The sequence below is a fragment of the Mytilus californianus genome, unplaced genomic scaffold (assembly GCF_021869535.1).
Source record: "Mytilus californianus isolate M0D057914Y unplaced genomic scaffold, xbMytCali1.0.p SCAF_4, whole genome shotgun sequence".
In the NCBI taxonomy this organism is placed as follows: Eukaryota; Metazoa; Mollusca; class Bivalvia; order Mytilida; family Mytilidae; genus Mytilus; species Mytilus californianus.
This window is the reverse complement of record NW_026262690.1, coordinates 75445720-75473540: the sequence shown is the minus strand read 5'-3', so window position 1 is coordinate 75473540 and position 27821 is coordinate 75445720. Positions and strand designations below refer to the sequence as shown.

Below are 27821 nucleotides of genomic sequence, written 5' to 3'. Positions count from 1 at the left end.
GTGATAAAAATAAAGTACTTCAATAATTTAAGCTTCTCTAATATATTCAAACGATAGTAAACAGTTTTACTATTTAATTGTGAATTTTTGTCCTATCAAGTGTGTGACGGTCAGGCGTGTGACTTTGTGCCATTTACTTGCAACTCAGGACTGTGAAAAAATACCTTTACTTATGACCTCATTATGTATGTAGCATTGTGAAGTCAATTGTTTACGGTTTCAGAGGCGTATAAAACAGATAGTAAATACCTTTTTTTCCGATTTTTTTTTTATTATAATCAAGAAGGACAAAGAAGATTCTCTTGAAAGATTTGTAATTATGCCAAATGAAAATTAAACTATGAACTTTTTTTGACATAGTTAGTCGTGAATTCTTTCTACTACAGCCCAAGGAATTGCATATTTAAATATGATTTTTCTTTCCCTTTAAAACCAAGTGTCTTGCTGATAGCAAGGATTTAAAACTATACAAATCCTTGCTGATAGTTAACATGTTAAACGATTTCCACTGATTAATCAATTAACACATATATGATCATATATAGACCATCGCGACACATATCGAGAGTTGTCTTATCTTGCGAACTGGACACCAGATGAGTCAAGGAGATTAGAAACCCAGTTCAAAAGAATTATTTCTTAATTTGAGTTATCTCCCTCAAAAGTGTCCACAATTCTTGTACATGTATACTGAGCTGTATCGTGACCAATGGCAAACAGTCAACTAGAAAACATTGCCTCAGTAATATAACGTAATATGATTAAATTGAAAAGGTACCAGGGCAACAACATGATTTTAGTTTTAAATTAGACTACACGGGTGTACATAAATTAATAACAACACATAGATTAGCATTACAAGAAGTAAAATACAGATTTTTAATACAATACAATTATTATAAAACATATTTTCGATTTGCAGTGATTCGGTATATGTGAAACATGCTAAAACGGACATAATTTCCCTATGTATTCAAATGGGAAAGTTGTGAACTCATTTCTATGTAGCAACATTTCAGCAGCGCCTGGATATGGATTACTAGTATATATACCAACTCAGTTGATCCAATCTGATATTTCAGAGCTTGCATTTCCTTTCACGATTTCCTTGATAGAGGGTTGCTGCTTACAAGGAAGATATTGAACTATGGCATGGGTTCCAAGTTGTAAAGTGAAGTCATCCCTTCGTAAGTTTTACGGACGCCATCACGAGTTGGTTGGCCGTTATGAAATATAATTTCTGTGTCACAGATGGGCATAGATATGTTCCAATCGTCGTTACTACAATCCCATCTTCTTATCCTCGATTGTGACATCACCGAATGAGACTTATTACCGGACTTGTTCTTGCATGATCAACAAGACGCGTGCCACATGTGGAGCAGGAGCTGTTTACCCTTCTAGGGCACCTGGGTGTACCTCCGGTTTTTGATGGGGTTTGTGTTGCTCAATCTATAGTTTATGCGTTATGTGCATTTGTTTCGTCTTTTCGTCGTTTTTCACTATGGCGTTGTCAATTTTTCTTCCATTTATTAGTTTTGAATGTCATCTTGGTATCTTCCGCCTCCTTTAGTTTTTTTGGTAAAAAATATTCCTAAAATCCAAAATATACGATATATCGATTCTTGGAAACGGACACAGTCGCTAGGAGTGTAGTAGGAACGACATTAAGACAAGGAGCGTGGACCTTGTGAGCTAGTACGCTAAACACCAACTCCACGTCTCATTCTATTACATAAAAAGGTACAGAAGATTTTATATTTCTCCATATGTTAGACATTATTTTAGACAAAAAGCCTGCACTTAAAATTCTCACTAAAATTCTTTAATCTTGAATAATATATGTTATTTTTGCCACTGGGCATGATATTAATCAGTTTACTTCTTGTCATCTAACTTAACAAGAGCGATAACCCAACTTTGATACCTGACATAATACACAATAAAAGTATTCATCATATTGAAATATGTTTATATGAAACCCATTAAGAATATTTGCCTGTTAATATTATATATAACTGTTATGCTTTTTTTTTTACTTATATGCTTATGGCCTTGGTCTGGCTGTGGTTTAAGATCTTAGAATTGAGATGATTATATTCATATTTATATATGACTATCAAAAATTATTGTGTCAATTATTAAAATCATTGTAATGAATTACTTTGCTCTTCATGGTCCCTTTAATTGGAATAAAAAATATCTTATCTTAAATATCTTACCTTAAATATCTTATCTTATCTTGTATCTTATTGAAATTAGAGTAAATCTGAAGGTGACAACGATCATATCACTTGAGGCATGGACGCGCTTTTTCATGACTATTATTGTGGGTTATACAAATTTTCGACTAAAAATCTTTGTTTTTTGTTCTGCTATGTAAAATTTAGAAGGGGTACATCTAAACTGCTTCCACGATAATATTGTATCGGAATGAACTGTATTAATCGAGAACTTTCATTATCGATACCAACAAAAATAGTGACGATAAAGGATGCTGTGATCGTATATGTAACTATACATTTAATGTAAACACAACATTCCTTCTGATAAACGGACATTAATTTTGATCATTCGACTTTTCTTATGCATCTGTTCACCAATTGCTGTTGAGGACAAAAAAAAAAAACAGTGGTTGTACAATTAAATGTCGCTCATTAGGATCTGGTAACGAAATAGCAATTTCTCAGTAATAAAAGGATACACTGAGTGTGTTTACATTTTTTTTTAATTATGCGTGGTTATTTGCAAATAAAGAAACCACTAAAGATGTTTTAGAACAGTGGTTTTCTCTCAAATTGGATCTTACAAAGTTCCTTAAAACGATTAAGGGTTGCTTGCTAATCTCAAGTGGTAAATATTTCAGGCATATTCAGGACGAGAACTAATTAACAATTGATATACACTATTGTGTTGTTCGGGTTGAAAGGCGGGAATTTTTAAATGCCATGTGAAAATAAGGGTATATTGGTTATAGGGATCGACATTTAGCCTTGCAACAGGCCACCATCGAAGAGTTGTTGCAAAAGTTCTTAACGTGCATAGAGCGTGGCACGCTCTCTACACGAAGCATCGGATTTAACATCCCCATTTTGACCAGACGTGGCTGTGTGTTTATACATTTCGCACATCCAAACGACGCCCCATTTTGGTAATGGTTTTACTGCCAGTCGGAAGAAGACAATGGGATGACCATATTTCCATACCTCAATCAATCCTTGGTGTATCAAGATTGTAAATAGTAGTGTTATATATTTCTGAGTCGATCAACTATTCTATTTCTCGTTGTTGAATACTAGATTGAAATAAGTATTTTTCAAAAGTAATAGAATTAGAGTTTGAATAAAATTTTCTCTCTCAGTTTTTATACATCCTGAAACAATAGTTTCGCAAACAAAAATTATTAATAATCTGCTGCAGTGGAAAAAAATAAGCAATATGTTGTTAATATTTCAAACTTACAATAATCTCAATAGATAGGCAGATTACCCTTTTTTACTGTCTTCTCTCTAACTCCATTCCATGTATTCCTGGCAATTTTTTAAAAGTACTTGGTTAATAAAATGTCATATATTGGGTGCTTTCATATATCAATCCTGTATTATGTCCTCGTACAGTCGTATTACGCCTCGAGCCTATACAGCTAACCTCGACCCAATACGACTGTACTTAACATAATACTGGATTAATATGAAAACACCCATTTAATAACACTACAATATAGATAATCCTGAACGTCAAGTTATACATGTTTCATTTTTTATAAATATAGTCACAACTTCCATTGCCATTTTCATTAATTCCAAATTGGAATTAATGAAATGGCAAAGAAGGACAGGTTGTGACAGTATATACAAATGCCAGGCGAACAGTCGATGTTCTACAACTGTAACTTTTCTTACAATAACGACTTCTATGAACCATGGAAGTTAAATGAATATAATAGTTTCATGTTTAAAATAACTACAGGCATTGATATCATAGCGGTCTATATATATTATCAGTGACCGCTGTGGATAGTAAACTTGGAATTGATAGTAAATATAGTAAATATATGTTATTTCTAGTATATGTATATGTATGTTAATATATCACAGTAAAATGCAAAAATAAAACAAAATAAAAGTAATAAAGGATTTTAGAAAAAAAGGGGGAGGACTAAGAAAAATGTCTTCTCCCTAAGTACCTATGATATTTATTTGTAATACAAATTCGTAACCGCAACGTAGTTTTTTCCCCTGAATTACTATCGTGTTTCATAATCCATGCACTTAGCCTGGATCCAGGTCAACTTACTGCTTAGCCTATGTGAGCCGTTGACTGGAACCCAGCTATCGTGGATTTGAAGACGGCACTAGACGATAAGAAATTAGTCGCATCAATATTGATGGACTTATCAAAGGCATTCGACTGTTTGCCGCATGAGTTATTATTATTACAAAATGAAAACTGACGGTTTATCAAAATAGTTTTATAGCTCTATTACAGAGCTACTAACAAAAAAGAAAACAATATGTAACGATTAATAATATTAGTAATTAAGGTATATAGGAATTTTTTTTCAGAGACAAGTGCCTGTGGTATTCAGCAAGGTGCAATACTTGGACCTATGCTATTTAATATTTTTATAAATGACATTTTTGGTGCAATTAACAATAGTACCATTTATAATTATGCTGATGACAACACCTTATCCTATGCTGATTTTGATATACAGAATGTTATTAAAATTTTAGAAAATGATAGTCTCAAAATGCTGTACTGGTTTGATTACAATTTAACGAACGCTAATAAGATATTTCAAGCACTGGCCATTGGTAAAAAAAATTTAATCATGATATTGTATTTAACCTTAAAGAAAATAGAATAGAATGTGAAAAAAATGTTAAGCTACTGTGATCGAGTTGAACTAGTTAAACGTAAACTATTGGTAGATATTTGAATAGACTTGATAGTTTCAAAACTTATTATTCTTTTATTTTGTCTAATCTTAATTATTGCACAATCACCTGGCCTTTTTATAGTGAAAAAAGCACAAATAAGATGGAAAAAATTGGGCAAGAGAGAGCCTTGAGATTTATTTATGAGGATAAATGCCTGCAAATGATTTTAAATGCTTTTATTTATAGTGCTTTTCTGCTAAATGTGTTTTAACTGCTTATGTGTTTTTAACTGCTGATAATAATGATTGCTTACTGTATCTTTAATATTTTTGCATTGTATAACTAACTTCTTCGTGTCATTTATATGTATGCTTCATGTACTGACTGGTCCGGTACCAGTTACCGTCAGAAATTCGCTGTTTATCTCAAATAACTTTAAACGGGAAATGCTTGTGGAAATATTCTTTTAACATAAAATCGATGCCGTCATCAAGTGAAGCCGTCATATATCCCGCACGCGTATCTCCCGCAACGTGACAAAAGAATAAAAAAGCCGGATTTCCGAGTCTTGAGTGGATCAAACAAAACCAAGATTGTAAAAATATAATAGCAGTTATTTGATGAAGATAATAGCAGTATGCCGTATACGTATTGACGCACGCGTCCGTTATTGCATAAAATGCAAGGTGACGGTACAAATGTAACGTTAACCTCAGGGCTCGAAAAATTCTTATAAAAGTTGCCCGACGATCTTTGAGATGCCCTTTACCTTATTATTGATAGAAAGTTTCCGATTCATGTGGCTGTGCGGTACCTGGTCCTCGCCCAGTAATAATAATATCTTTATTGTCGTATAAACATAAATAGTTTGTGACAAAAAACAAAAGCAAACATCATATAGCAAAGAATTAACAATTCTATAAGAAATAAGAAATGAACACATGGACTTCTGCCCTCAGTTCTTATGACTGTCTTATAAAGGAGCCAATATTTTAAACATGTTCCATGATAGAGGGGTTTAGCATTTCTATTACTTTTTGTTCTTGGGTTAGAGACCTAAAGTTATGAGAAGGTAAACAATTTTCAAATAGATTATCCCTTAGTTTTTTGTTAATTTTACATTCAAGGAGGAATTGTTTTTCATCCTCCAGCAAGTGGCACAGTTTACATATTCTATCCTTTCTAGGAATTTTATAATAGCGACCCTTTTCTATTTCTAAATTATGGTCACTAATTATCAACTTAGTGAAGCATTTTCTCGGTATAGAAAAGTCATTGGAAGCTAAATAAAATACCCTATCCAAGCTATGTTTTAAATTTTTATAAAGTAACAGTTTACTATTTTCATCCTAACTATTTATTCTATTTTCAAAAATATTTTTAAATTTTTCTTTAAATTCATTTTTAATCAAGGGCTTTAAAGAGTTTATTAACTTTATTTAAAAGGTCTGGGTTGGGTGAAATATTCTTGTCATATGTATACGAAGAATAAGTACCATGCGAGTCCAGCAGTTTTGACAATATAAATGCTTCTTTAAGTAATGGATTTATATTTTCAGACTTCAATCTAGGCTGGTAAGATACAGACTGTGAAAAAATAAATGTTCAAGGGTAGTTCTTCTCGGACTGCTTTATTTTAAGCATTTTTTTTCTGGTGCCCAGCAAAAATTTACAAAAACTAATGTGAACCTTTTCGAATGGAGTTTTATCAATAAATGAAATTTGATCAAAGATTTTAATATTTTGATCAGCTCTTATCTTGTCTCTGTATCGTGTTAAATAGCTATCTATAGAGGATATCCCCGAGTTATAAGTTAAAACTGGTTGGACTTATTTACCAAAAAGATTACTAGAAATTTCTATTGGGAGATTTCACAATGAAGCTACCTTGGCTTTAACAGAAAACATGACTTTTCTTGCTATTTTTGCTAGGTCTTCTAAACTTGAACTAAGGTTGTCATTGTTCTTTATAAGAGTTCCTAGGAATTTATATTCTAATGCATTTTTTTTTTATCATATTATCATTGTAGTTAAGAACATAGGTATTTGGGACAGAACAATTTTTTTACCCTCCCTCTTTTTTCAAAATCCGTTATTTTTTTATTTTGTTTTCTATTAATTTCAATTATTTTCGCGTTTTTCTGTATTACAGTATATGAACATAGAAATAACTTGTATTTGCTATTTACTATCAATTCCAGGTTTACTATCCACAGCGGTCAGTGAAAGGTAATAGAAAACGAAAAAATAACGGATTTTTGGGTAAAAAGGGGGAGGGCTAAACAAATATTGTCCTATCTCCAAGTACCTGCCTATGGTTAAAAATTAAACTATGGGGCTGTAAAATCATGGTTTTTATTTATATTTTAAAGTAAGTTGCCAAATTTCACAGAAACTACCAAGGATTTGTATAGTCTCGGGGGGGGGGGGGGGGGGGGGGGGTGCACTTACTATGTAATGAGTGGTAGGGATTATCCGCTGGAATAGGTCACTATTCCATGCTCCATGATATATGAAAAAGGTGAGAAATTCAGATTAAATATATCATTAGGTTGTAAAACTAATTAGATGTCAGTATTTATTTTTGATGGGTTGAACCACAGTCGTAAATGCATCGGCTATTTGTCAAAGTAATTTATCTCTATATATCTTTATATGTTTCCACTGATGCTACTTATAGATGCTATAAATCCGATTATTTTGACATTTTGCACCTAATTAACATTCAAAGGTTTGCATATATGAAACATGATAACAATTATATTAAAAGAAATTCCAGTGTCAGCGTCCTTTAAGATGGAACGGAAATTTAACCTTTTATAAGTTTTTCATTTATATAAAACTGAAAGTGTTACTCTGTTAGGTGTTACTAGAACTAAACGGATGCTTATCAGGTTTCATAAGTATTCTAAGATAGGGAAATGTATCTATAGGTCTGTTTTTTTTGTTAATTGATATATGACAGGGTATATATTTTTGATAAAAACAAAATATATGAAAAGGGTGGGGTACTTGATGTCTCAGCTGCCCACCCCTACCAAAGAAAGATTGAAGTGCCCCCCCTCCCCGAGTGTACTATAGTAGGACTATACAAATCCTTGAAACTACTAAATTTATTTACATCATGTTCTGTAGACCTTCTTTACTCTCTGATATATCTGGGACATAATATATTATTAGTATAATAGTCCAAGCTAATATCACTGAAAGTAGATCATCTGCAAAGATATAGTGATCCTTGTGTTTTTTGCCGCCGTACACAATGATCTACAATGATAGAGGTTCTATAAATAAAGCTTTTGAACTTTGACCTTGAACTGAACCCAGGCTATCAATATTTTCTCGAAATGACTGGATTCTTCAAGATTTTGAAACAAAGTCTTATTTGCGTTTGATATTAGGACGTATGGCACTATAAATTTAAAGCTTCAAATTGACTTCGATCATATATTTTGATAAAACCGAAACGAGATTTTTCTCGAACAGAGTTAGGTAAATCTATATATATATATATATGTAAGTAAAGCTTCGGTTGCAACTACATTTAAGAAGGTCAGTAGTATTAAGCAAGCACATACTATTTGTTGTTGCGTACCGACATGTCAGGTAGGCACACTTTCATTATAGTTTTTTTAATAGTAGCTTGTCCAGATAAATTTTTTCATGACGTCTGCTGAGGGCTAAACAGGTTGGGAACAACCCCCCAAATAAGGGATATACCTTAAATGAGGGACTGTCCCTCAGAAAAAAGGGTCATTTTGCTGTTGTTGAAGAGAAAAAAGAAAAACATAGCTTTTTTAACTTAAAAGGGGGAAAATTCATTATTTAGAACAACTTTTCTAAAAGAGGGGTCCTCTTATTTTTATACGACCGCAAAAAAATTTTGCGGTCGTATATTAGTATGACGTTGGCGTCGTCGTCGTCGTTGTCGTTGTCGTCATCGTCGTCCGAAGACACATTGGTTTTCGCACTCTAACTTTAGTTTAAGTGAATGGATCTCTTTGAAATTTTACCATAAGGTTCTATACCACAAAAGGAAGGTGGGGATTGATTTTGGGGGTTATGGTACCAACAGTTAAGGAATTAGGGGCCAAAAAGAGGCCAAAAATAAGCATTTTCTAGTTTCCAGACAATAACTGTGGAACGGTGTATGGATCTCTCTGAAATTATACTATAAGTTTCCATACCACAAAGGGATGGTTAGGATTTGCTTTTGGGGGTTATGGCTCAAACCGTTTAGGAATTAGGGGAAAAACAAGGTTGTCCTGATTAATGGACAAATACTTTAGTACAAAACATAATTTAAAGCAGTGTAAGGGAGGTAAATCAAATACATCATTGAAATTATCTCCCTTTCACTGCTTTTAAATTATGTATAAAGTAATGGTTAATGAACAATTAAGATAATTTAAAACAGTGTAAGGGAGGTAATCCAAATACAACGTTTTGGTTACTTCCCTTACACTGCTTTTAAATTATGTTTAAAGAAATGCATATTTATAAAGGAAGACCAGTAAAAATATCTGCAAATGTTGCATCTTTTTTTTTTACAAAAAAATCCATATGAAAGATTTGACACTATATTTTAAATTCTATTATAAAATAGATTAAGTTAGCACTATGGTAAATTTAAATGGGTAACTATGGTTGCAAACTCCATTGGAAATTTGAATTGAGATTGTGACCATATCTTGAGGGAAAGAATTTTTTGGGGGAAAAAAGGGGGGGGGGGGTAAAAAGAAATTGTGGGGGGGTCAATTTTTTCTCATTTCAGATTTCAGAAATTAAAAAGAATTATTCTTCAAATATTTTTTTTTTTCAAATTTCAAATATTGAAAAATTTCAAGAAGTAATCTTTAATTGCACAGTATGGCGCATTAGATTTGTAAAATCTTTGACCACATTTATTTATTTGTTATGCCGAATCTAACCGTGTATTTAGATTTTTAATTTTGGGGCCAGTTTTCAAATTGGTCTACATTAAGGTCCAAAGGGTCCAAAATTAAACTTTGTTTGATTTTAACAAAAATTGAATATATGGGGTTTTTTGATATGCTGAATCTAAACATGTATTTAGATTTTTGATTTTTGGCCCAGTTTTCAAGTTGGTCCAAATTGGGGTCCAAAATTAAACTTTGTTTGATTTCAATAAAAATTGAATATATGGGGTTCTATGATATGCTGAATCTAACCATGTATTTAGATTTTTTATTTGTGGACCCCGCTATCAAATTGGTTCATATTGAGGTCAAAAGGGTCCAAAATTAAACTTCGTTTGATTTCATCAAAAATTGAATTATTGGGGTTCTTTGATATGCCAAATCTAACCGTGTATTTAGATTTTTAATTTTTGTGGCCTGTTTTTTTAAATTGGTCTTCATTAAGGTCCAAAGGGTCCAAAATCAAACTTGGTTTGATTTTAACAAAAATTGAATTCTTGGGGTTCTTTGATATGCTGAATCTAAACATGTATTTAGATTTTAGATTTTTGGCCCAGTTTTCAAGTTGGTCCAAATTGGGGTCCAAAATTAAACTTTGTTTGATTTCAACAAAAATTTAATATATGGGGTTCTTTGATATGCTGAATCTAACCATGTATTTTGATTTTGGACATTGGACCATAATAGGTAAATTAAAAAAAATCAAGTTCTTAGACCACATTCTTTCTGTGTCAGAAACCAATGCTGTGTCAAATATTTAATCACAATCCAAATTCAGAGCTGTATCAAGCTTGAATGTTGTGTCCATACTTGCCCCAACTGTTCAGGGTTCGACCTCTGCGGTTGTATCAAGCTGCGCCCAGCAAAGCATTTTATTAATAATAAAAAAGATTGAAGTCCATGAATATTCCAAAATTCTTGGACATGTTTTGGCAATAAAAATACCAGATAGATGTATAGTTCTTTGGGAAAAGTTTTTGCAAATAATATAAATATGTGCCATTTTGTACTAAGAAGTGTTTTTTACAAAAAAAATAGTTTTTATCACTTGAAATTTACCCCTCATACAAGGGATAGTCATTACATTGAGGGGTTATCCCTCATTTGAGGGGTTGTTCCCAACCTGCTAAAGTAACCAATGCATAAAATACATGTATATTAGCCTTCAATGACACCATAATTATTTGTACTATTTCTACGTACAGCATGTATTGTACTTTATAGTCTTTTTACTCTGAATCTTTTATTTTCTGGCAGTAATCAGGGATGTTGATCAATCACTGTCAGTGTCAATGAAAACTCAGAGAGTTATGTCAGACAGTAAGTGAAACTGACAAGACTTCTTGTTTTTGAAAGTACCATACAATTTTGACCAGTTCTACAACTTGGTGAATATGATTAATTGAATTCATATTTTTATGTATTAACCATAATTACAAAGATGTCTCATTGAATTATATACTATGTACACAAGTCTACATCTGATCCATGTTTATTGAATAATATATAAGATAAAGGTGAAATCAATTGATAATAAAAATAATATAGAAATAAACTATGCAAAACATTTTTTATTATTATTATTCCTTTGTAGAAGATTTTCTCACCCTAAAAATTCAATATTTTTTTTTCATTTCATTTTCAAAGTCATTTTCTGATGAAGAGTCTGACAGGAGAGACAAAGTCTGACATCTCTGAATGATTTGTCTAATATGAGACAGGTGCACAGTGAAAGTTGTGCATTCTTCTAATTAAACTCAAGATAAAGGTGAAATCAATTGATAATAAAAATAATATAGAAATAAACTATGCAAAACATTTTTTATTATTATTATTCCTTTGTAGAAGATTTTCTCTCACTAAAAATTCAATATTTTTTTTTCATTTCATTTTCAAAGTCATTTTCTGATGAAGAGTCTGACAGGAGAGACAAAGTCTGACATCTCTGAATGATTTGTCTAATATGAGACAGGTGCACAGTGAAAGTTGTGCATTCTTCTAATTAAACTCAAGTTTTATAGTTCTTATGATGTTTTATTGATTAAAACAATGCAGTAATTTAGAGTTTGGATAAGAGATTTTTAGTCTAGACCATTGCAGATTTAGATATAAACAAAATCCTTTATCAAGCCTGTAAAACTATATTTTTAGCTACTACATTTTTATTTTAGTACATGTACTACACATGCAACTTCTATTCAGAATCTGTAAATTTTTTTTTGAAAATACCTATCCTTTAACATAAACATCATGTACATTTGAAAATCAATTTTATCTTATCAAAATATTCCTTGAGAATACATGTAAAAGAATGCCATGGGTCAAACTAATTGTTGATTCTAATTTCTATCTTTCTTAAGAAAAAAAACCTCATGGCTCATGTTTCAGAAGGGTAGTAAAAAAAGTTTTTGGATTCAGATTTTGACTAGAAGTTGCAATTTGTCAATGAACGGACATAGTTTTTACAAAACATTGTCCCATATTTAGTTTTCTGGGAACAATAGAAGGGGTTTTGGTAACTGATATGTTGGTGAAATTTTTGGAAAACAGAAACTAGATAAATAAATAGGCAGTGGTTGTGAAAAACGATGACACTTTCATATAATTATAAGTGAAATTTTCTCAGAGATGTCAGAAGAAAATTTAAATTTATTTGAAGGCAATTGTTGCACCATCAGATTTAATTTACATGTAGCTAAGTTGTAGAACACTAAAACACATGTATGCTGTCAGAGTAGTGACTCAAAAGGTTTATAGAAGTTTAAGGATTACAGGTAATAGTTTAGTTAGTATTGACCTCAATATTAGATTTCCTTACTGTAATGCTGATTTCATACTTTGTAAGTTTAGCTTAAAGATCTATAATATTATTAAGATCTACATGTATAGAAAAAAACCAGCACATTTTTGTGGAAAGAAAATAATACAATGTTCAAAAATATGTATGGCTACACTCTACACATACTTTTGAATACTGTAAATTCAGAAATTATTGCGAGGTTTTTATAAGTGTGAATAATAGTACTGGGTGACAGTGAGTATAAATATATATCAGAATAATACAAATTTGCATTATGATTTCTAGTACATACATGTACATGATGTATATCTGTATGTAGCTTTTCCTGAAATCATAATCTCACATTTTTGTCCATTCTTGAAAAATCGCAATAATAAATGCACACAATAATTTCTGATTAAATTTACAGTATTCACTTATTCAGCTTTCCCCGTTGGACATTTTGTAGTTAATAAGTTACATTATGCTTCAATAAATATATACATGCATGTATTATATCTTTAGTTTTGTTAATTGAACTTGTTTATAACATAAGATTTTTCAGGTGATGGCCAGCTCTGACAACTTAAAAATGTATGAAGTGATAGTATTAAAGGAAGGATATTCTGTTTCCGATGGACCAGGTAATTCTTTTTTTAGTAATTTTTCAAAAATCATTTTTGTTTGGTAGACAAATTCCTGCCATTGAAATCTTGGTTATTTATTCTCAGAATAAGCTTATAGTTTTAACATTATTTTTAGGACTAGAGTCAGGATACATACATTTTTTAAGCAATAAGCAAAAATGATGAGCAAGACAAGATCTACAATTAAGACAATATGGTGGAAATTGTTGTGACAACTTGGAGTTATTGCCCTTTAACATGTTTAATGATGATTTTTACCATTTTTTTTTGCTTTTATATGATAAAAATTATAAATGATAGCTATATAGATAGAAACTTAAATAAGCAAAAATGATCAGCAAGACCAGATCTTCTAACAAGTCAAGTTTTGCTGATATAATTATATAATTAGTAGACTGTCACTCGTTATAGGAGTAATTGCCCTTAAATTAGGATTGTTTACCCTCTTTTGTGCTTTGAGCAAAAACTAAAGAAGATAGAGAGAAACTAAACAGACAAAATGATCAGCAATACAAGATCAACAAAACAGAAATTTTTGTCATGAATTCTATTCTGGTCTACAATGTTTGAGTGTCCTATGCATATATAGACCAAGGTGACGGACACATGCTCTTTAGAGCCTCTAGTTTTACATATAATAAGATATATTTGTGTATTTCATTTAGAAATATTTGATTTCATGACTAAAAGTTCCACTCATACACGTCATACATCTTGTCTGGTTATCTGCGTCATGTGTTTATGCAGCAGAACAGAAAAAAATTCCACAAGATTCCGATCTAGAATCTACGGTTTGATAAAAAACACAGCCCTGAGATTTTATATGAAAAAAAAAATACGATGAATAGGTAGAAAATACTGTATTTTAAGACTTTTAGAGTAGAATTAGGCATTGGATTAATGGAGGACAGTACATGAACTTGATGAATGGAAATGATTTACAAGCAACAAGACAGCTGGTGGTCAGAAAATAAGAAAAAAAAGATATATGAAGAATAAATGCTTAAAATTAAAGTGTCTGGTATAAATACAATATACATATGTATAAAACTCCATCAAAAAAATGAACATACGTATAACACTGCGTCCAAAAAGAACTTGAAGAATGACAATGCTTTTTGTTGCTTACAATTATAGCGTGTATATATATATTCATTATTTTGTTTATGAGTATTTTCTTGTTTAATTGCATTTTAATACACTGTACATTTATTTTGTAATACAGCGTTATTCTGTGAATATTTCTGTCCTTTTGAAGGTACACGTACTTAACAATATAGAAAAATTAAATCAATTTTAACTGTCTTTTTCTGAATAAAAAGAGATGTCGAGTATATGTCATTGAATCAGCAACCTAAGGGATAAAATCTAGAGGGAACACAGTCTTTATCAAAAGACAAATGTCTAGTACTCTACACAATCTGTGAAGCTATAAATCCATGAAATCTATTAAAAGTTGAAATTATATCGAACAGAAACTTGTTTGCCATTATCATGATCAACACTTAATTCTCAAAATAATAGAAAAAATAAAAAAGATAAATGATAAAACAACCACTTCTTGTTGAATACCAACAGGAATTAATATAAGCAAGGATTTGTATAGTGAGACTATACAAATCCTTGATATAAGACAGGTAAAACTTCATGTTGTATATGATGAATTAGAAGAAGATTGTTAAACATGTCAAAGTCTTTTCAACAAACGACATGAACAAAAGAGACCAATACTATTAAATCTAAAATCATAATAATGCATTCAATGTTGTATTTGTAGGTTTGATGAAAGCAGCAGGAACAATAACCTTGCTGAAAGGTCCACAAAATATAATGGTAGATACAGGAAATCCATGGGACAAACAGTTAATTCTTGATGGTACTATTTGATTTCATATATAACTATTAAAGCAGATTTTGAAGTCTACTCCAATTGAATCAGATGAAAGAAAACAAAATTAATTTTTCATAACTGGAATACGTGTTTTCGTGTCACATATAATTAATATTTAGATTTTTCTATGTGGGACATCCCAAGGGAACATTTTAGACCATGACCCTTACCAGTACCTGATTTAAAAAGAACAGTCCTAGGATAAAATAATTATTGTCATAAAACTTGAGGTTGTTAGAAATTAGAATGCAATGTCTTTTTTTTTTTTCTGTTACTCAGAATATCTCTCTTGAAAAGGGTCATAACTTATTTTTGCTTGGATAATTTTAGAAATAATTACTTCATGTCATGCTCTATGCTCTTTTTAACATGGGTAGGCATTATATTTGTCGATATTTTATACTGAGCATAAGCGAGGTGTAAAATGTGGGCAAATATAATGCCTATTCATGTTAAAATGAGCATAGAGCATGACATGAAGGAATTATTTCAATTCTGATAGGACAAATACAGTATTTTTTAAAGTGTACAAATTACCTTAGGAATGTTTGGCTCTTCTCGTTTCCTCCCCATGAATTATGCACATTACTTTTTCATATTTGATAATTTTAAAAACTAAAAGAGGGTAAATGTATGAGGTTTTAATGACAATATATAATTTAACTTTATAAAAGCAGCTAAAATATATATATTTTGTTAGGATAAAAATGAAAATAAGGAGAATGTAAACGCTAAGTTTGCATGCATGTGTCAAACATATTTTGTGCTAATTAAAACACGGCTTTGTTTACAAAGCGAAATAAGGATGTCATATTAGAAACACAAATAATGTATGACCAAATGCTATCATCCAGTGACAATAAGGGAGCTACCATTTGATTTTTATGGGGGGGGGCTAGGATGAAATTTAAAAAAAAAAAGGCAGGACTGGAGTTTTGAGTAAAAAAAAAAGGCAGGATGAGCAACATTGCAAAAAAAAAAAGGCAGGATGACAATTTATGTAAAAAAAGTCAGGATAAACTATTAAAAAAAAAAGGCAGGACCGTATAGAGAAAAAAATAAAAAGGCAGGACAGAGATTACAACTAAAATAAAATGCAGGACAAAATTTTTCATCCTAGCCCCCCATAAAAATCAAATGGTAGCTCCCTAAAATCAAAACATTATAGGTTAATTTTTATTATGCAACAAAAAAGAAGAATAAATCATGAACTATGGGTACTCAATATAGAATCAATGCCTTTTATTTATAACTAGAAAACAATTGCCGTGTAGAATTTCCCAAGTTAAGGTTTAACCTGTTTTCCTAAAAAGATACCTATTAATAGAGGTCCTTCCCTTTTCTATCCCTATGGAATTATTCACTCAAGCTTAGTAAATTCAGAAGATTTAAACAGAAAGTAGAATGTAAGAAAATTATTTTAGGCTTTCTTACCAATGACCTAAACTCAAGGTCTTACTTGATCAACCACATGTATAATAAGTTTGGATAAATGTTCTTAACAATACAAACCAAATGATTTTTTGTCAAGCCTATGACTTTTGTCGCAGAAAGCTCGACATAGGTATAGTGATCTGGCAGTGTTAACTAACTACTTAAAAATTAATATTTCAGAAGGTAAAGGACCTGGATGCTTCATAATTTGTATATATATGCCTTATGTTATGAAGTTTCTGTCTGTCATATGACCTTTGTCCATGACCTCATTTTCATGGTTCAGTGACTACTTGAAAAAAAGATTTAAGATTTTTTGTAATGTTAATTTCTCTCTTATTATAATTATCATACCTTACACAGTCCTCATGCCTGTCAGACAGTTTTCACTTGACCTTGAACTCATTTCATGGATCAGTGAACAAGGTTAAGTTTTCGTGGTGAAGTCCATATCTCAGTTACTATATTTGGTGTATGGAATGATTGTAAGGTGTACATGTCCAACTGGCAGGTTTCATCTGACCTTGACCTCATTTTCTTGGTTCAGTGGTTAATGTTAAGTTTTTGTGTTTTGGTCTATTTTTCTAATACTGTATGCAATAGGTCAACTGTATTTGGGTGTATGGAAATATTTTATGATGTACATGTCAGTCTGGCAGGTTTTATTTGATCTTGACCTCATTTTCATGGTTCATTGCTCAATGTTAAGTTTGTGTTTTGGTCTGTTTTTCTTAGACTTCAAGCAATAGGTCAACTATGTTTGGTGTATGGAATGATTGTTATATTTATATGTCTGTCTGGCAGGTATCATCTGACCTTGACCTCATTTTCATGGTTCATTGGTCAATGATAAGTTTTCATGGTTTTTTTTAAAAGTTTGTTTTTAGATACTATATATTATGTCAACTATATTTAATCCATGGAATGATTGTAAAGTGAACATGTTTGTCTGACAGGGTTCATCTGACCTTGACCTCATATTCATGGTTCATTGGTCAATATAAAGTTTTCATAGTTTGGTCTGTTTCTTGTATACTATGAGCAATAGGTCAACTATATTTGGTGTATGGAATGATTGTAAGGTGTACATGTATTTCTGGCTTGGTTTATCTGACCTTAACCTCATTTTCTTGGATCATGATAAGTAAATGTGATACTTGAAATAAAACTTTATATTTAGGGCTATCAACATAAAATCAATGGTAGTAAAGCAGGCGAGACATTTCAGCGTGTGCACTCTTGTTTATAGATAAGTTTTAAGTAATTTTTATCAAAGCAACATATTAATGTTAAAAGGTAAAGAAGAAAATATATAAAAAATACATTTATGATACTTTGGTTTTAGAATTGCCTAATTCAAAGATTGTTTTTTTCAGGATTAGAAAAGCATGGTCTGAAACCAGAACAGATTAGTTTTGTAGTATGCAGTCATGGCCATGGAGATCATGTTGGTAATAACAATCTGTTTACTAATGCAGTACACATAGTGTGTTATGATGTATGTGTTGGGGAGCAGTATATGTTACATCAATTTGACAAGGTAACAAATGAATGTGATCTTAAGGATGTTCTCTCCCCTGTTTCAAAAATAACCTGCTTTTTATACGACCGCAAAAAATTTTTGTGGTTGTATATTGGTATGACGTTGGCGTCGTCGTCCGGCGTCGTCGTCGTCCGAAGACACATTGGTTTTCCCACTCTAACTTTTGTTTAAGTGAATGGATCTCTATGAAATTTTACCACAAAGTTCAATACCACAAAAGAAAGGTTGGGAACGATTTTGGGGGTTATGGTAACATTAGTTAAGGAATAAGGGGCCAAAAATAAGCATTTTTGTAACTTCCAGACATAACTTGTGTGATAGTGTATGGATCTCTCTGACATTGTACCACAAGGTTCCATATCACAAAGGGAATGCTGGGATTGATTTTGGGGGTAATTGCATCAACATTTTAGGAATTAGGGGCCAAAAAAGGGGCAAAAAACAAGCATTTTTCTAGTTTCATGACAATAACTTGTGTGTAAGTGTATGGATCTTTCTGAAATTGTACTACAAGGTTCCATATCACAAAGGGAAAGCTGGAATTGAGTTTGGGGGTAATTGCCCAAAACGTTTAGGAGAAGGGGCCAAAAGGGGGCCAAAAATAAGCATTTTTATACGCCCGTTTACGGGACATATTATGGTATACTGTTGTACGTCCGTCCGTCGTCAACATGTTGGACATTAACTCAAAAACGCTTTAACCAATTTGCTTAAAACTTTGGTGAATTGTTTATATCTATTGACGTGAGCTCCCTTTCGTTTTTATCAATTTTAGATTTTACGTTTCCAAGTTATGGGGTTTTATTCATTAAAAAAAGGGGGATTTTCCAGTTTTTGGACAATAACTCAAGAATGCTTTCACCAACTTGCAAGAAATTTTGGTTAATTGCTTATATCTATTGACATGAGCTCCCTTTGGATTTTTATAAATTTTAGATTTTACTTTCCGAGTTATGGGGTTTTATTCATAAAAAAAAGGGGGATTTTCCAGTTTTCGGACAATAACTCAAAAATGCTTTCAGCAGTTCTCATGAAACTTTGATGAATTGTTGATATCTATTGATGTAAGCTCCCTTTAGAATTTTATAAATTTTAGATTTTAAATTTCCGAATTATGGGGTTTATTCATTAAAAAAGGGGGGATTTTCCGGTTTTCAGACAAAAACTCAAAAATGTTTTCAGCAATTAGTATGAAACTTTGGTGAACTGTTTATATCTATTGATGTAAGCTCCCTTTAGAATTTTATAAACAGACAGATTTACTAAGTATTGCGCAACAGCACAGTGTATTGCACAACAGCAAGAAATCTTTAATTGAATATAAATTCAATTCATATAACCAACTTCAAGTTCTTTGACTACAATTATTCAGAAACCTGTAATAGATGTATGTCAAATATTTAATTACAATCCAAATTCAGACCTGTATCAAGCTTGAATATTGTGTCCATTTTTTCCCCAACTGTTCAGGGTTAAACCTCTGCGGGCGTATCCAGCTGCACTCAGCGAAGCAGTTTATTCTAGTTTCCAGACAATAACTTGTGTTCAAGTGTACGGATCTCTCTGAAATTGTACTGCAAGGCACCATACATTGTAACACAAAGGGAAGGCTGGGATTGAGTTTGGGGGTGATGAATCATAAGGGGGTTCAAAAAATTTGAGGGGGGGGGGATTTTTTTCACCTTTTTTTTCTTTAAAATTTTCCATTTTAAATTGGTTATTTCTGATTTATATATAAAAGCAAATAATAATGATATGGTTTGAAAAGGTAAATTAAAAAATTTTAAGTTCTTAGACCACATTCATTCTGTGTCAGAAACCTATGCTGTGTCAAATATTTAATCACAATCCAAATTCAGTGCTGTATCAAGCTTGAATGTTTTGTCCATACTTGCCCCAACTGTTCAGGGTTCGACCTCTGCGGTCATATCAAGCTGCGCCCAGCGGAGCATTTTTATTAAAGACTCTTATAAGTTGATAGTGCATAAATAACAGAAATTATAAAGCAGAAAAAAAAATGAATGGTCCATGTCCTTGTTTTTGAGATATAATCAATTGAAAATTTGGCAAAAATGATTCTATCTAGATTTTTCATACATTTAACATTGGCACCTTTTTTCTTTCAAAAACTATGTGGATAAAACTAGAGGATTCCGAATATCTGACAAAAAGTCATAAACAAGAGAGAACATACTTAAATATGTAATCTTTCAGTAAAGATAAACAGTTATTTAATTAAAAGATTGATAAGAGAAGATACAGGGTACTGATTTGCCTCAATGATACAGCAATTCATCCCAATAACACAAAGAACCAATAAACATCTATTAAGGCATTCATGAACATTAGTAGCATGTAATGGAATGCTAGAAATGTCTTTTGATGATGTTTTACTATACATGTATATTCAGTGCATTAAACATTATATGAAGTACATTTGTCGATTTAAAATTTGCATGCAACAGTAAATAATGTATTAAAATTAATGTTTAAAGTCCATTTAGCTTAACTTGCTGTAAGTTATTCATTTTTGTGATGCATTTTTCCAGCAACTAGAATATGGCATTAATATCCTCTATTTTGCAGCTCTATGTCTTTCATTGACTTACCCAAAAAGTTATTTTATACAAAATTAGATCTTTGTATGCGACATCTTATAGCAAAATATATTTTGGGATAAAAAATATATTCTGGGGTAATACCTTGGCTCATATCTAAATATTGATTCAAGATATCAAAATGAGGCTATTTTGGCAGTTTAGAAGTTTTGCTTTGAAAGCTAAAACAAATACGTATGGCAAAATTGGAAGCAATTATTCCTGATATCTGAAGTCTTGTAAACATCTTAGGGGTGCTATTTGTTAAAGATGTTACACTTTTTGATTTTCAAATTCATTAGACCAAAAAAGTGGCCTTATACATGTTATACTTTCTTTATGCATCTTAAGATACTTGTATACATGGATAAATCATATTTGAATCCTGGGCATGATGGATAAAAAAACATCACATTTACTCTTTTTACAAAATTATATAGTCGATCATTCTTTTCATCTGGGGAGGGGACACTTGTTTAGTTCAGAAAAGACTTAAATATTGAGAACAAATTTACACTTCTGAAAATTTTACACATATTATATGACATGGATGATGTCTTGTTGCCATTGTTTGCATGTTCTAGTTTTTGAACAAATTACATAATTTATGAAATATTGTTAGCAAATTAATATTCCTTCAATCTGATTAAGATATAGTTCCTACGTCTAAGCTTTACTAACCCGTATCTGAAAATTCTCCGTTTTACTTTCTGTTTTAAAGACCTTTCGAGGTCCTCTGGTTTTGTCGGATTAATATATACCTTCAAAAATTTGAAGGCTGCATTTTCATTGGCAGATGTAATAATTACCAGAACAGAAAGTAAAACTGAGTGTTTTCAGATCCTTGTAAGCAAAGCATCTGTATCTGTATTTTAATCAGATTGTATAAGATTTTCAACTAACTTTGATTTTATTATACTTCTAACACCTCTCTTTCTTCACCTGTAAATATTATTAATTTCAGGGTATTCCCTATGAGATAGATGATTATGTAGAAGTGGTGCCAACACCTGGACACACAGGGAAAGATGTCTCAGTCATTGTAAGGGAAACAGATAAAGGCATTGTCGCTATTACAGGTTAGATAAACTTATAGAATTAATAAACAGAAACCAAATAGAATAATTTAAGATTTATAGTGCCTGAAGGACCTTTGTGACTGCATACATTTTTCAAGGACTTAACTACAAAATTTAATTGTGGATATTGTTTTGTGAAACTTCATTTCCTACAAATATGCAAATGTTAAGAGCCCTTCACAAACTAACCCTTGTACAAGGCTTGCATCATGGTTTTACCAATGCTTAATTATAATACAGATAGCATTTAATTTGATACTGAAATTGTGTTTTACAAATCTACCATAATTATGATGATGATACCAAAATAGAGAATCAAAAATCTATTAAATGAATAATTAACATGATTAAGTTCATGTGTTATGAATATATGTAAAAATCCTTATTTATATTGACAGGAGATTTATTTGAATGCTTTGAAGATCTACGAGAGCCAAGTTTATGGCAAGACAATAGTGAAAGGCCAGAAGATCAGGAAGCAAATCGTATTGGCATGTTACAAATAGCAGACTATATCATACCTGGCCATGGGCCAATGTTTAAAGTCCCAGAAAGTTACAAGACTCAGATGCAAGTGGTCTTTTATGAAGAGTATACTGCTGTTACTCCTAGTGGTGTCATTTCTGAGACATCAGAATACATTGTGTATGATGATGTGGTTTAACAGCAATGTGGGATAATCATGATCAATGACATGATTAATCGTGATCAGTGACATGATTAATCAGGATCTGTAGCATTATAAATCATTGTAAAGGTGACCGTACTTTTCATTATGAAACATGTACTTACTATACCTACACCTAAATGAATAGTGTTATTGACAATCTTCAGGTTTTGTGAGTTGATTTACGCTTTGCTGATAAACATTATTAGATGGACCAGGCTGGCTAAATATGATTTGCATGGCTTTGGCATTTGTTTTCAGCTGAAAGACAGATATATAATATACTATATTGTGTTCATACTTTCTTATCTGTTTTATTGACAATATCTGCAATGTTGATATTATGAATCAATAGAGCTTTTAAAAAAGTCATTACTATAAGGTCAAGTACAAATATGATCATATTGCAAGTTGCAAATTTTCTTATCATTTATGATTTCTTTGAAAATAATTACAAAATTTTTATTTACCTAATTATCAGGACATGGTAATAACACTATGAAAAAGCAACCAAAATGGAATGGATTCATATTCATATGAGTTATGTGTCAAAACTACATTTGTTCGTTAATTTTCTAATGCATTTTATGGTTAAGATGTATTGCAAATCACTAGATAAGGTGAAATAACTCACTAACTGCTACAGAGCCTGTTTTCTTTGTTATTTGCTTGGCTAGGTAACAAGACAGATCACAATGACATGTTTACGTTAATTGTAAATTAAAACAATGCACTATCATGACTATGGATTAGCATAATTTTTCTGACACTCTTGCACACAATATTTAGTGTACCTATAAACTCATGAATTTAATTAAACTTGCTTTTCTTTTTCATGTCACTTGTAATGAAAACTTTAAAAAATATTTAGAATAAACACAATTAATCTTAATTAAATTGATTGTTTACATACATGTATTTCCCACATTTGCAACGAATTTAGTGCTAAGCAAATATTTAGTCATTTTACCATATTATTTTGTTAATTGCTAACATTCTACAGAATCAAAATATTTAACTATTCACATTTAAAAAAGAAATGCAGGCTCCTATCAATATCTGTTGAGATGTAACCTAGGCCAACATAACTTTTGAAAACAAGTGAAACTGATGTCCAAAAAAATAACTCTGATTGCTTTAGTCGTTTTATCATTTGTTATAGCTAGATATTTATAGCTGCACACTTTCAGCATAATACACTGCATATTTTTTTCAAATTGCAGTATCCATGATATAGATGTGAAGTTGTTTAAGGAGGACATAGATGTCTGTTTGTACATAGTATGATGATGATAGTGCTACAGTATATATTATACAGAATTAATTTAACTGTTTTTAGTTTAAGATTTTTTTCACTTTGAATAACATACATTTATTCCTTAATGAAGCTTATAAAGCTTGACGGCCTTCTTGGTGCTCAAATTGTTGGTATAGAGTAAAAAATTTGGTTTGGTGAGCCCAAATTCTAATCAACTGCTAGTATTCTTTGAAATACAAATTTAATAGAGTTATTAATTATCATATGAATATTTTTTTCATAGAAAATAACTTTGTAGAAATTTCAATCATTTTGTAATATTTATATGGTACTGTTGATGCATTTATCTTTGTGCCAGGGTACCAATCTTAGTGGATGGAGGAAAAATTGTATTTTTGTGGATATTTTTGATTTTTTGGTTTTGCTAAAGTCGTCATACAGCTTAGGGCTGTTCCATAAAAACATATATGGGACCCAGGGAAGGCAACTTAAATATGCCACTATGGGTGGGTGTGAAATATTGTGTTTAACTGGTTTAAAATTATGCAGGACTCTAAAATGGCTTCTATGGGTGGTCACTCCGTTTTCAAAGTGCCTTCCCTGGGTACCATGTATGTTTTAATGGAACAGCCCTTATAGAAAATTTACACTCAGTTGAACTTTTAAATTTGTAGTTAATCTATACTTTCAAAATCCACAGAAATTGGTTACCCACATATAATTATGAATCCTCAGTAATACATGAATAAGTAACCATTCCACTAATGTATTCCAAAACATGACCATTGCTAGTTTTCTAGTCTATTCCCTTTTGAATTTGGTCATGCTTTTTTCAGATAGATTTTTTAATAATTAATATATCAAAAAAGTTTGATAATTTTTACACCTAAACTGAAAACCTCTTCTACAGTTACGCAATGCTTTTTTTATTTTATTACCATCAGATGTGTTGTTTCTTTTATTTACTTTAGAGAATACTCTTTTTGTCTAAGAAAACAGATACATGTTCGTTATTGTACATTGTGTTTATTATTATCATTTTTATACGACTGCAAAAATTAAAAATTTTTTGGTCGTATATTGGTATGACGTTGGCGTTGTCGTCGTCGTCGTCGTCTGGCGTCGTCCGGCGTCATCCGAAGACACATTGGTTTTCGCACTCTAACTTTAGTTTAAGTGAATGGATCTCCATGAAATTTTACCATAAGGTTCAATACCACGAAAGGAAGGTTGGGATTGATTTTGGGGGTTATGGTACCAACAGTTAAGGAATTAGGGGCCAAAAAGGGGCCAAAAATAAGCATATTGTAACTTCCAGACAATAACTTGTGTGTAAGTGTATGGATCTCTCTGACATTGTACCACAAGGTTCCATATCACAAAGGGAAGGCTGTAATTGATTTTGGGGGTAATTGCCTCAAAATTTTAGGAATTAGGGGCCAAAAAAGGGGCAAAAAACAAGCATTTTTCTAGTTTCATGACAATAACTTGTGTGTAAGTGTTTGGATATTTCTGAAATTGTACTACAAGGTTCCATATCACAAAGGGAAAGCTGGAATTGAGTTTGGGGGTAATTGCCCGAAACGTTTAGGAATTGGGGGCCAAAAAGGGGCCAAAAATAAGCATTTTTCTAGTTTCCAGACAATAACTTGTGTTCAAGTGTATGGATCTCTCTGAAATTGTACTGCAAGGTACCATACCACAAAGGGAAGGCTGGTATTGAGTTTTGGGGTGATGAATCATAAGGGGGTTCAAAAAATTTGGGAGGGGGGATTTTTTGTTTTTCTTTTTTTTTTTTTTTTTCCTTTTTTTTTTCTTTTAAAATTTTCCATTTTAAGTTGGTTATTTCTGATTAATATTTAAAAGCAAATAATAATGATATGGTAGGAGATACACACCAAACAGGATGTGTAAATTATTATATAATAAGTATTGTGCAATAGCAAGAAATTTTCAATTGCACAGTATTGCACAATAGCAAGAAATCTTCAATTGCACAGTATTGCGCAATAGCAAGAAATCTTCAATTGCACTGTATTGCGCAATAGCAAGAAATATCCAATAGCACAATATTGCGCAATAGCAAGAAATTGTCAATTGTACAGTATTGCGCAATAGCAAGAAATTTTCAATTGCACAGTATTGTGCAAAAGAAGATACTTCGTATAAATTGCTTATTTCTTGATCAATTTCAATGGGTTTTATTCTTGAATTCTTGGGGTTCTTTAATATGCTGAATCTAACCGTGTATTAAGTTTTTGGATTTTGGGCCCCATTTTTAAATTGGTCCACATTGAGGTCCAAAGGGTCCAAAATTTAACTTTGTTTGATTTCATCAAAAATTGAATTATATGGGTTCTTTGATATGCCGAATCTAACGGTGTATTTAGATTCTTAATTTTTGGTTCTGTTTTCAAATTGGTCTACATTAAAGTCCAAAGGGTCCAAAATTAAACTTAGTTTGATTTTAACAAAAATTGAATTTTTAGGGTTCTTTGATATGCTGAATCTAAACATGTATTTAGATTTTTGATTATGGGCCCAGTTTTCAAGTTGGTCCAAATCGGGGTCCAAAATTAAACTTTGTTTGATTTCAACAAAAATTGAATATATGGGGTTCTTTGATATGCCGAATCTAACCATGTATTTAGATTTTTGATTTTTGGGCCCCGTTATCAACTTTGTCCACATTGAGGTCAAAAGGGTCCAAAATTAAACTTTGTTTGATTTCATCAAAAATTGAATTCTTGGGGTTCTTTGATATGCTGAATCTAACCATGTATTTAGATTTTGGATATTGGACCATAATAGGTGAATGTCAAATTTAAAATTTTTAAGTTCTTAGACCACATTCATCCTGTCTCAGAAACCTATGCTGTGTCAAATATTTAATCACAATCCAAATTCAGAGCTGTATCAAGCTTGAATGTTGTGTCCATACTTGCCCCAACTGTTCAGGGTTCGACCTCTGCGGTCGTATCAAGCTGCGCCCTGTGGAGCATTTTATTTTTGCAAAGCAAAAACTCATTAATTTGAAAATATATAATACCAACCCATAATTGAAAGACAACAGCCTTAAAGCTAGAATATTTGAATTTGTATCTGTAGTTTTAGTGCTTTTCTCAAAGACATAGCACTAATTATTTCAAACAGAAGTGGTAAAAGAGGACAAACATCAAAAAGATTTAATGAATTAAAGAAGACACTTGAGTTCAACATTTATGAGACAGAAACCCAACATCAACCAAATCCATAATAAAGTCCACTTCATTTTAACTTGGGTGGATAGTTGTCTCATTTGCAATCATACACCATTCTTTGGATGGTTGTATCACATATATCATGCTTCACCCAGTGTAGCCTTCATTTATTTGTTTACCCTTGACTGTGATATTAATTGAAAAATACTATGAGAACTTTTAGATCATAAATATTCATCAAGTCAACAAAGTAAATAATTGCACTTTCTCTCTGCATTGTATGTTTGATATGGGTTATTTTACATATAATGTATTACAATATTATATATCTTCTTTTATTTAAATGATTAAATTGAGGACTATTCTGATTAAAATGGATGTGGGTCGGGGGGGAGCAGGGTTGGAAAAGACTGCATCACAGACCAACATACTTTGAGCAGTTTGAATGGAAAAGATAAACAACCATATATAACTTACATCAAGTTCAATCAATTAACCTTCCTTTCTTATCCTCCCACGTTCATTTTACTGGAATAATCCTGAATATTACTTTCATATATTTATTCAAGGCTTAATGATATACTGATGCAATATTATTATTTTTTTCAATCATGTATTTGTTTTGAAGTGCTAAAGTTTACGAGTGATTAAAAGTTAATTATGTTTCTTATGTTTTTCTCTCTAAATGCAGTGGGAAATCTAGTGACAAAATATTACCTCCCCTGTAAACACTGAAAACTAGACTTCTCAATGTTTGTCCCATTTTAGCAAGAACGCTATCAATTATGGATTCAAGGAAAAACGTTCTGGTAAATAGTAAAAATAGAAATAAATTGAAATAAAAATAAAACTTCCAATCAATGTTATCATTTTCCTCCTTAAGTAGCAAACGACGACTACAGC

The 27821-nt window shown here is 31.5% G+C and overlaps 1 protein-coding gene across 7 annotated transcripts; it reads left to right on the top strand.

Annotated features, from left to right (window-relative positions):
* Nucleotides 1-8316: 8316 nt before the first annotated feature.
* LOC127738544 (metallo-beta-lactamase domain-containing protein 1-like) lies at nucleotides 8317-27581 on the top strand. 7 transcript variants are annotated; one of them, XM_052249835.1, is made up of 6 exons: nucleotides 8317-8399; nucleotides 13168-13246; nucleotides 15027-15125; nucleotides 17951-18114; nucleotides 21679-21793; nucleotides 22192-27581. In XM_052249835.1, the coding sequence occupies exons 2-6, from the start codon at nucleotides 13171-13173 to the stop codon at nucleotides 22455-22457; spliced, it is 720 nt and encodes a 239-aa protein (XP_052105795.1). In that variant the 5' UTR covers nucleotides 8317-8399; nucleotides 13168-13170; the 3' UTR covers nucleotides 22458-27581. The 7 variants fall into 7 exon arrangements, with proteins under 7 accessions (XP_052105795.1, XP_052105792.1, XP_052105794.1 ...); XM_052249832.1 differs by having other exon boundaries at nucleotides 8317-8435; XM_052249834.1 differs by having other exon boundaries at nucleotides 8317-8435; nucleotides 13159-13246.
* The last annotated feature ends 240 nt before the right edge of the window (nucleotides 27582-27821 follow it).

What these genes read in the sequence shown, in the direction of transcription:
- LOC127738544 (XM_052249835.1), top strand. Translation starts at nt 13,171, where the DNA reads ATGGCCAGCTCTGACAACTTAAAAATGTATGAAGTGATAGTATTAAAG. An exon ending in CAAACAGTTAATTCTTGATG is followed by an intron (nt 15,126 to 17,950) that starts GTACTATTTGAT and finishes TGTTTTTTTCAG; the next exon opens with GATTAGAAAAGCATGGTCTG. An exon ending in TGTTACATCAATTTGACAAG is followed by an intron (nt 18,115 to 21,678) that starts GTAACAAATGAA and finishes TATTAATTTCAG; the next exon opens with GGTATTCCCTATGAGATAGA.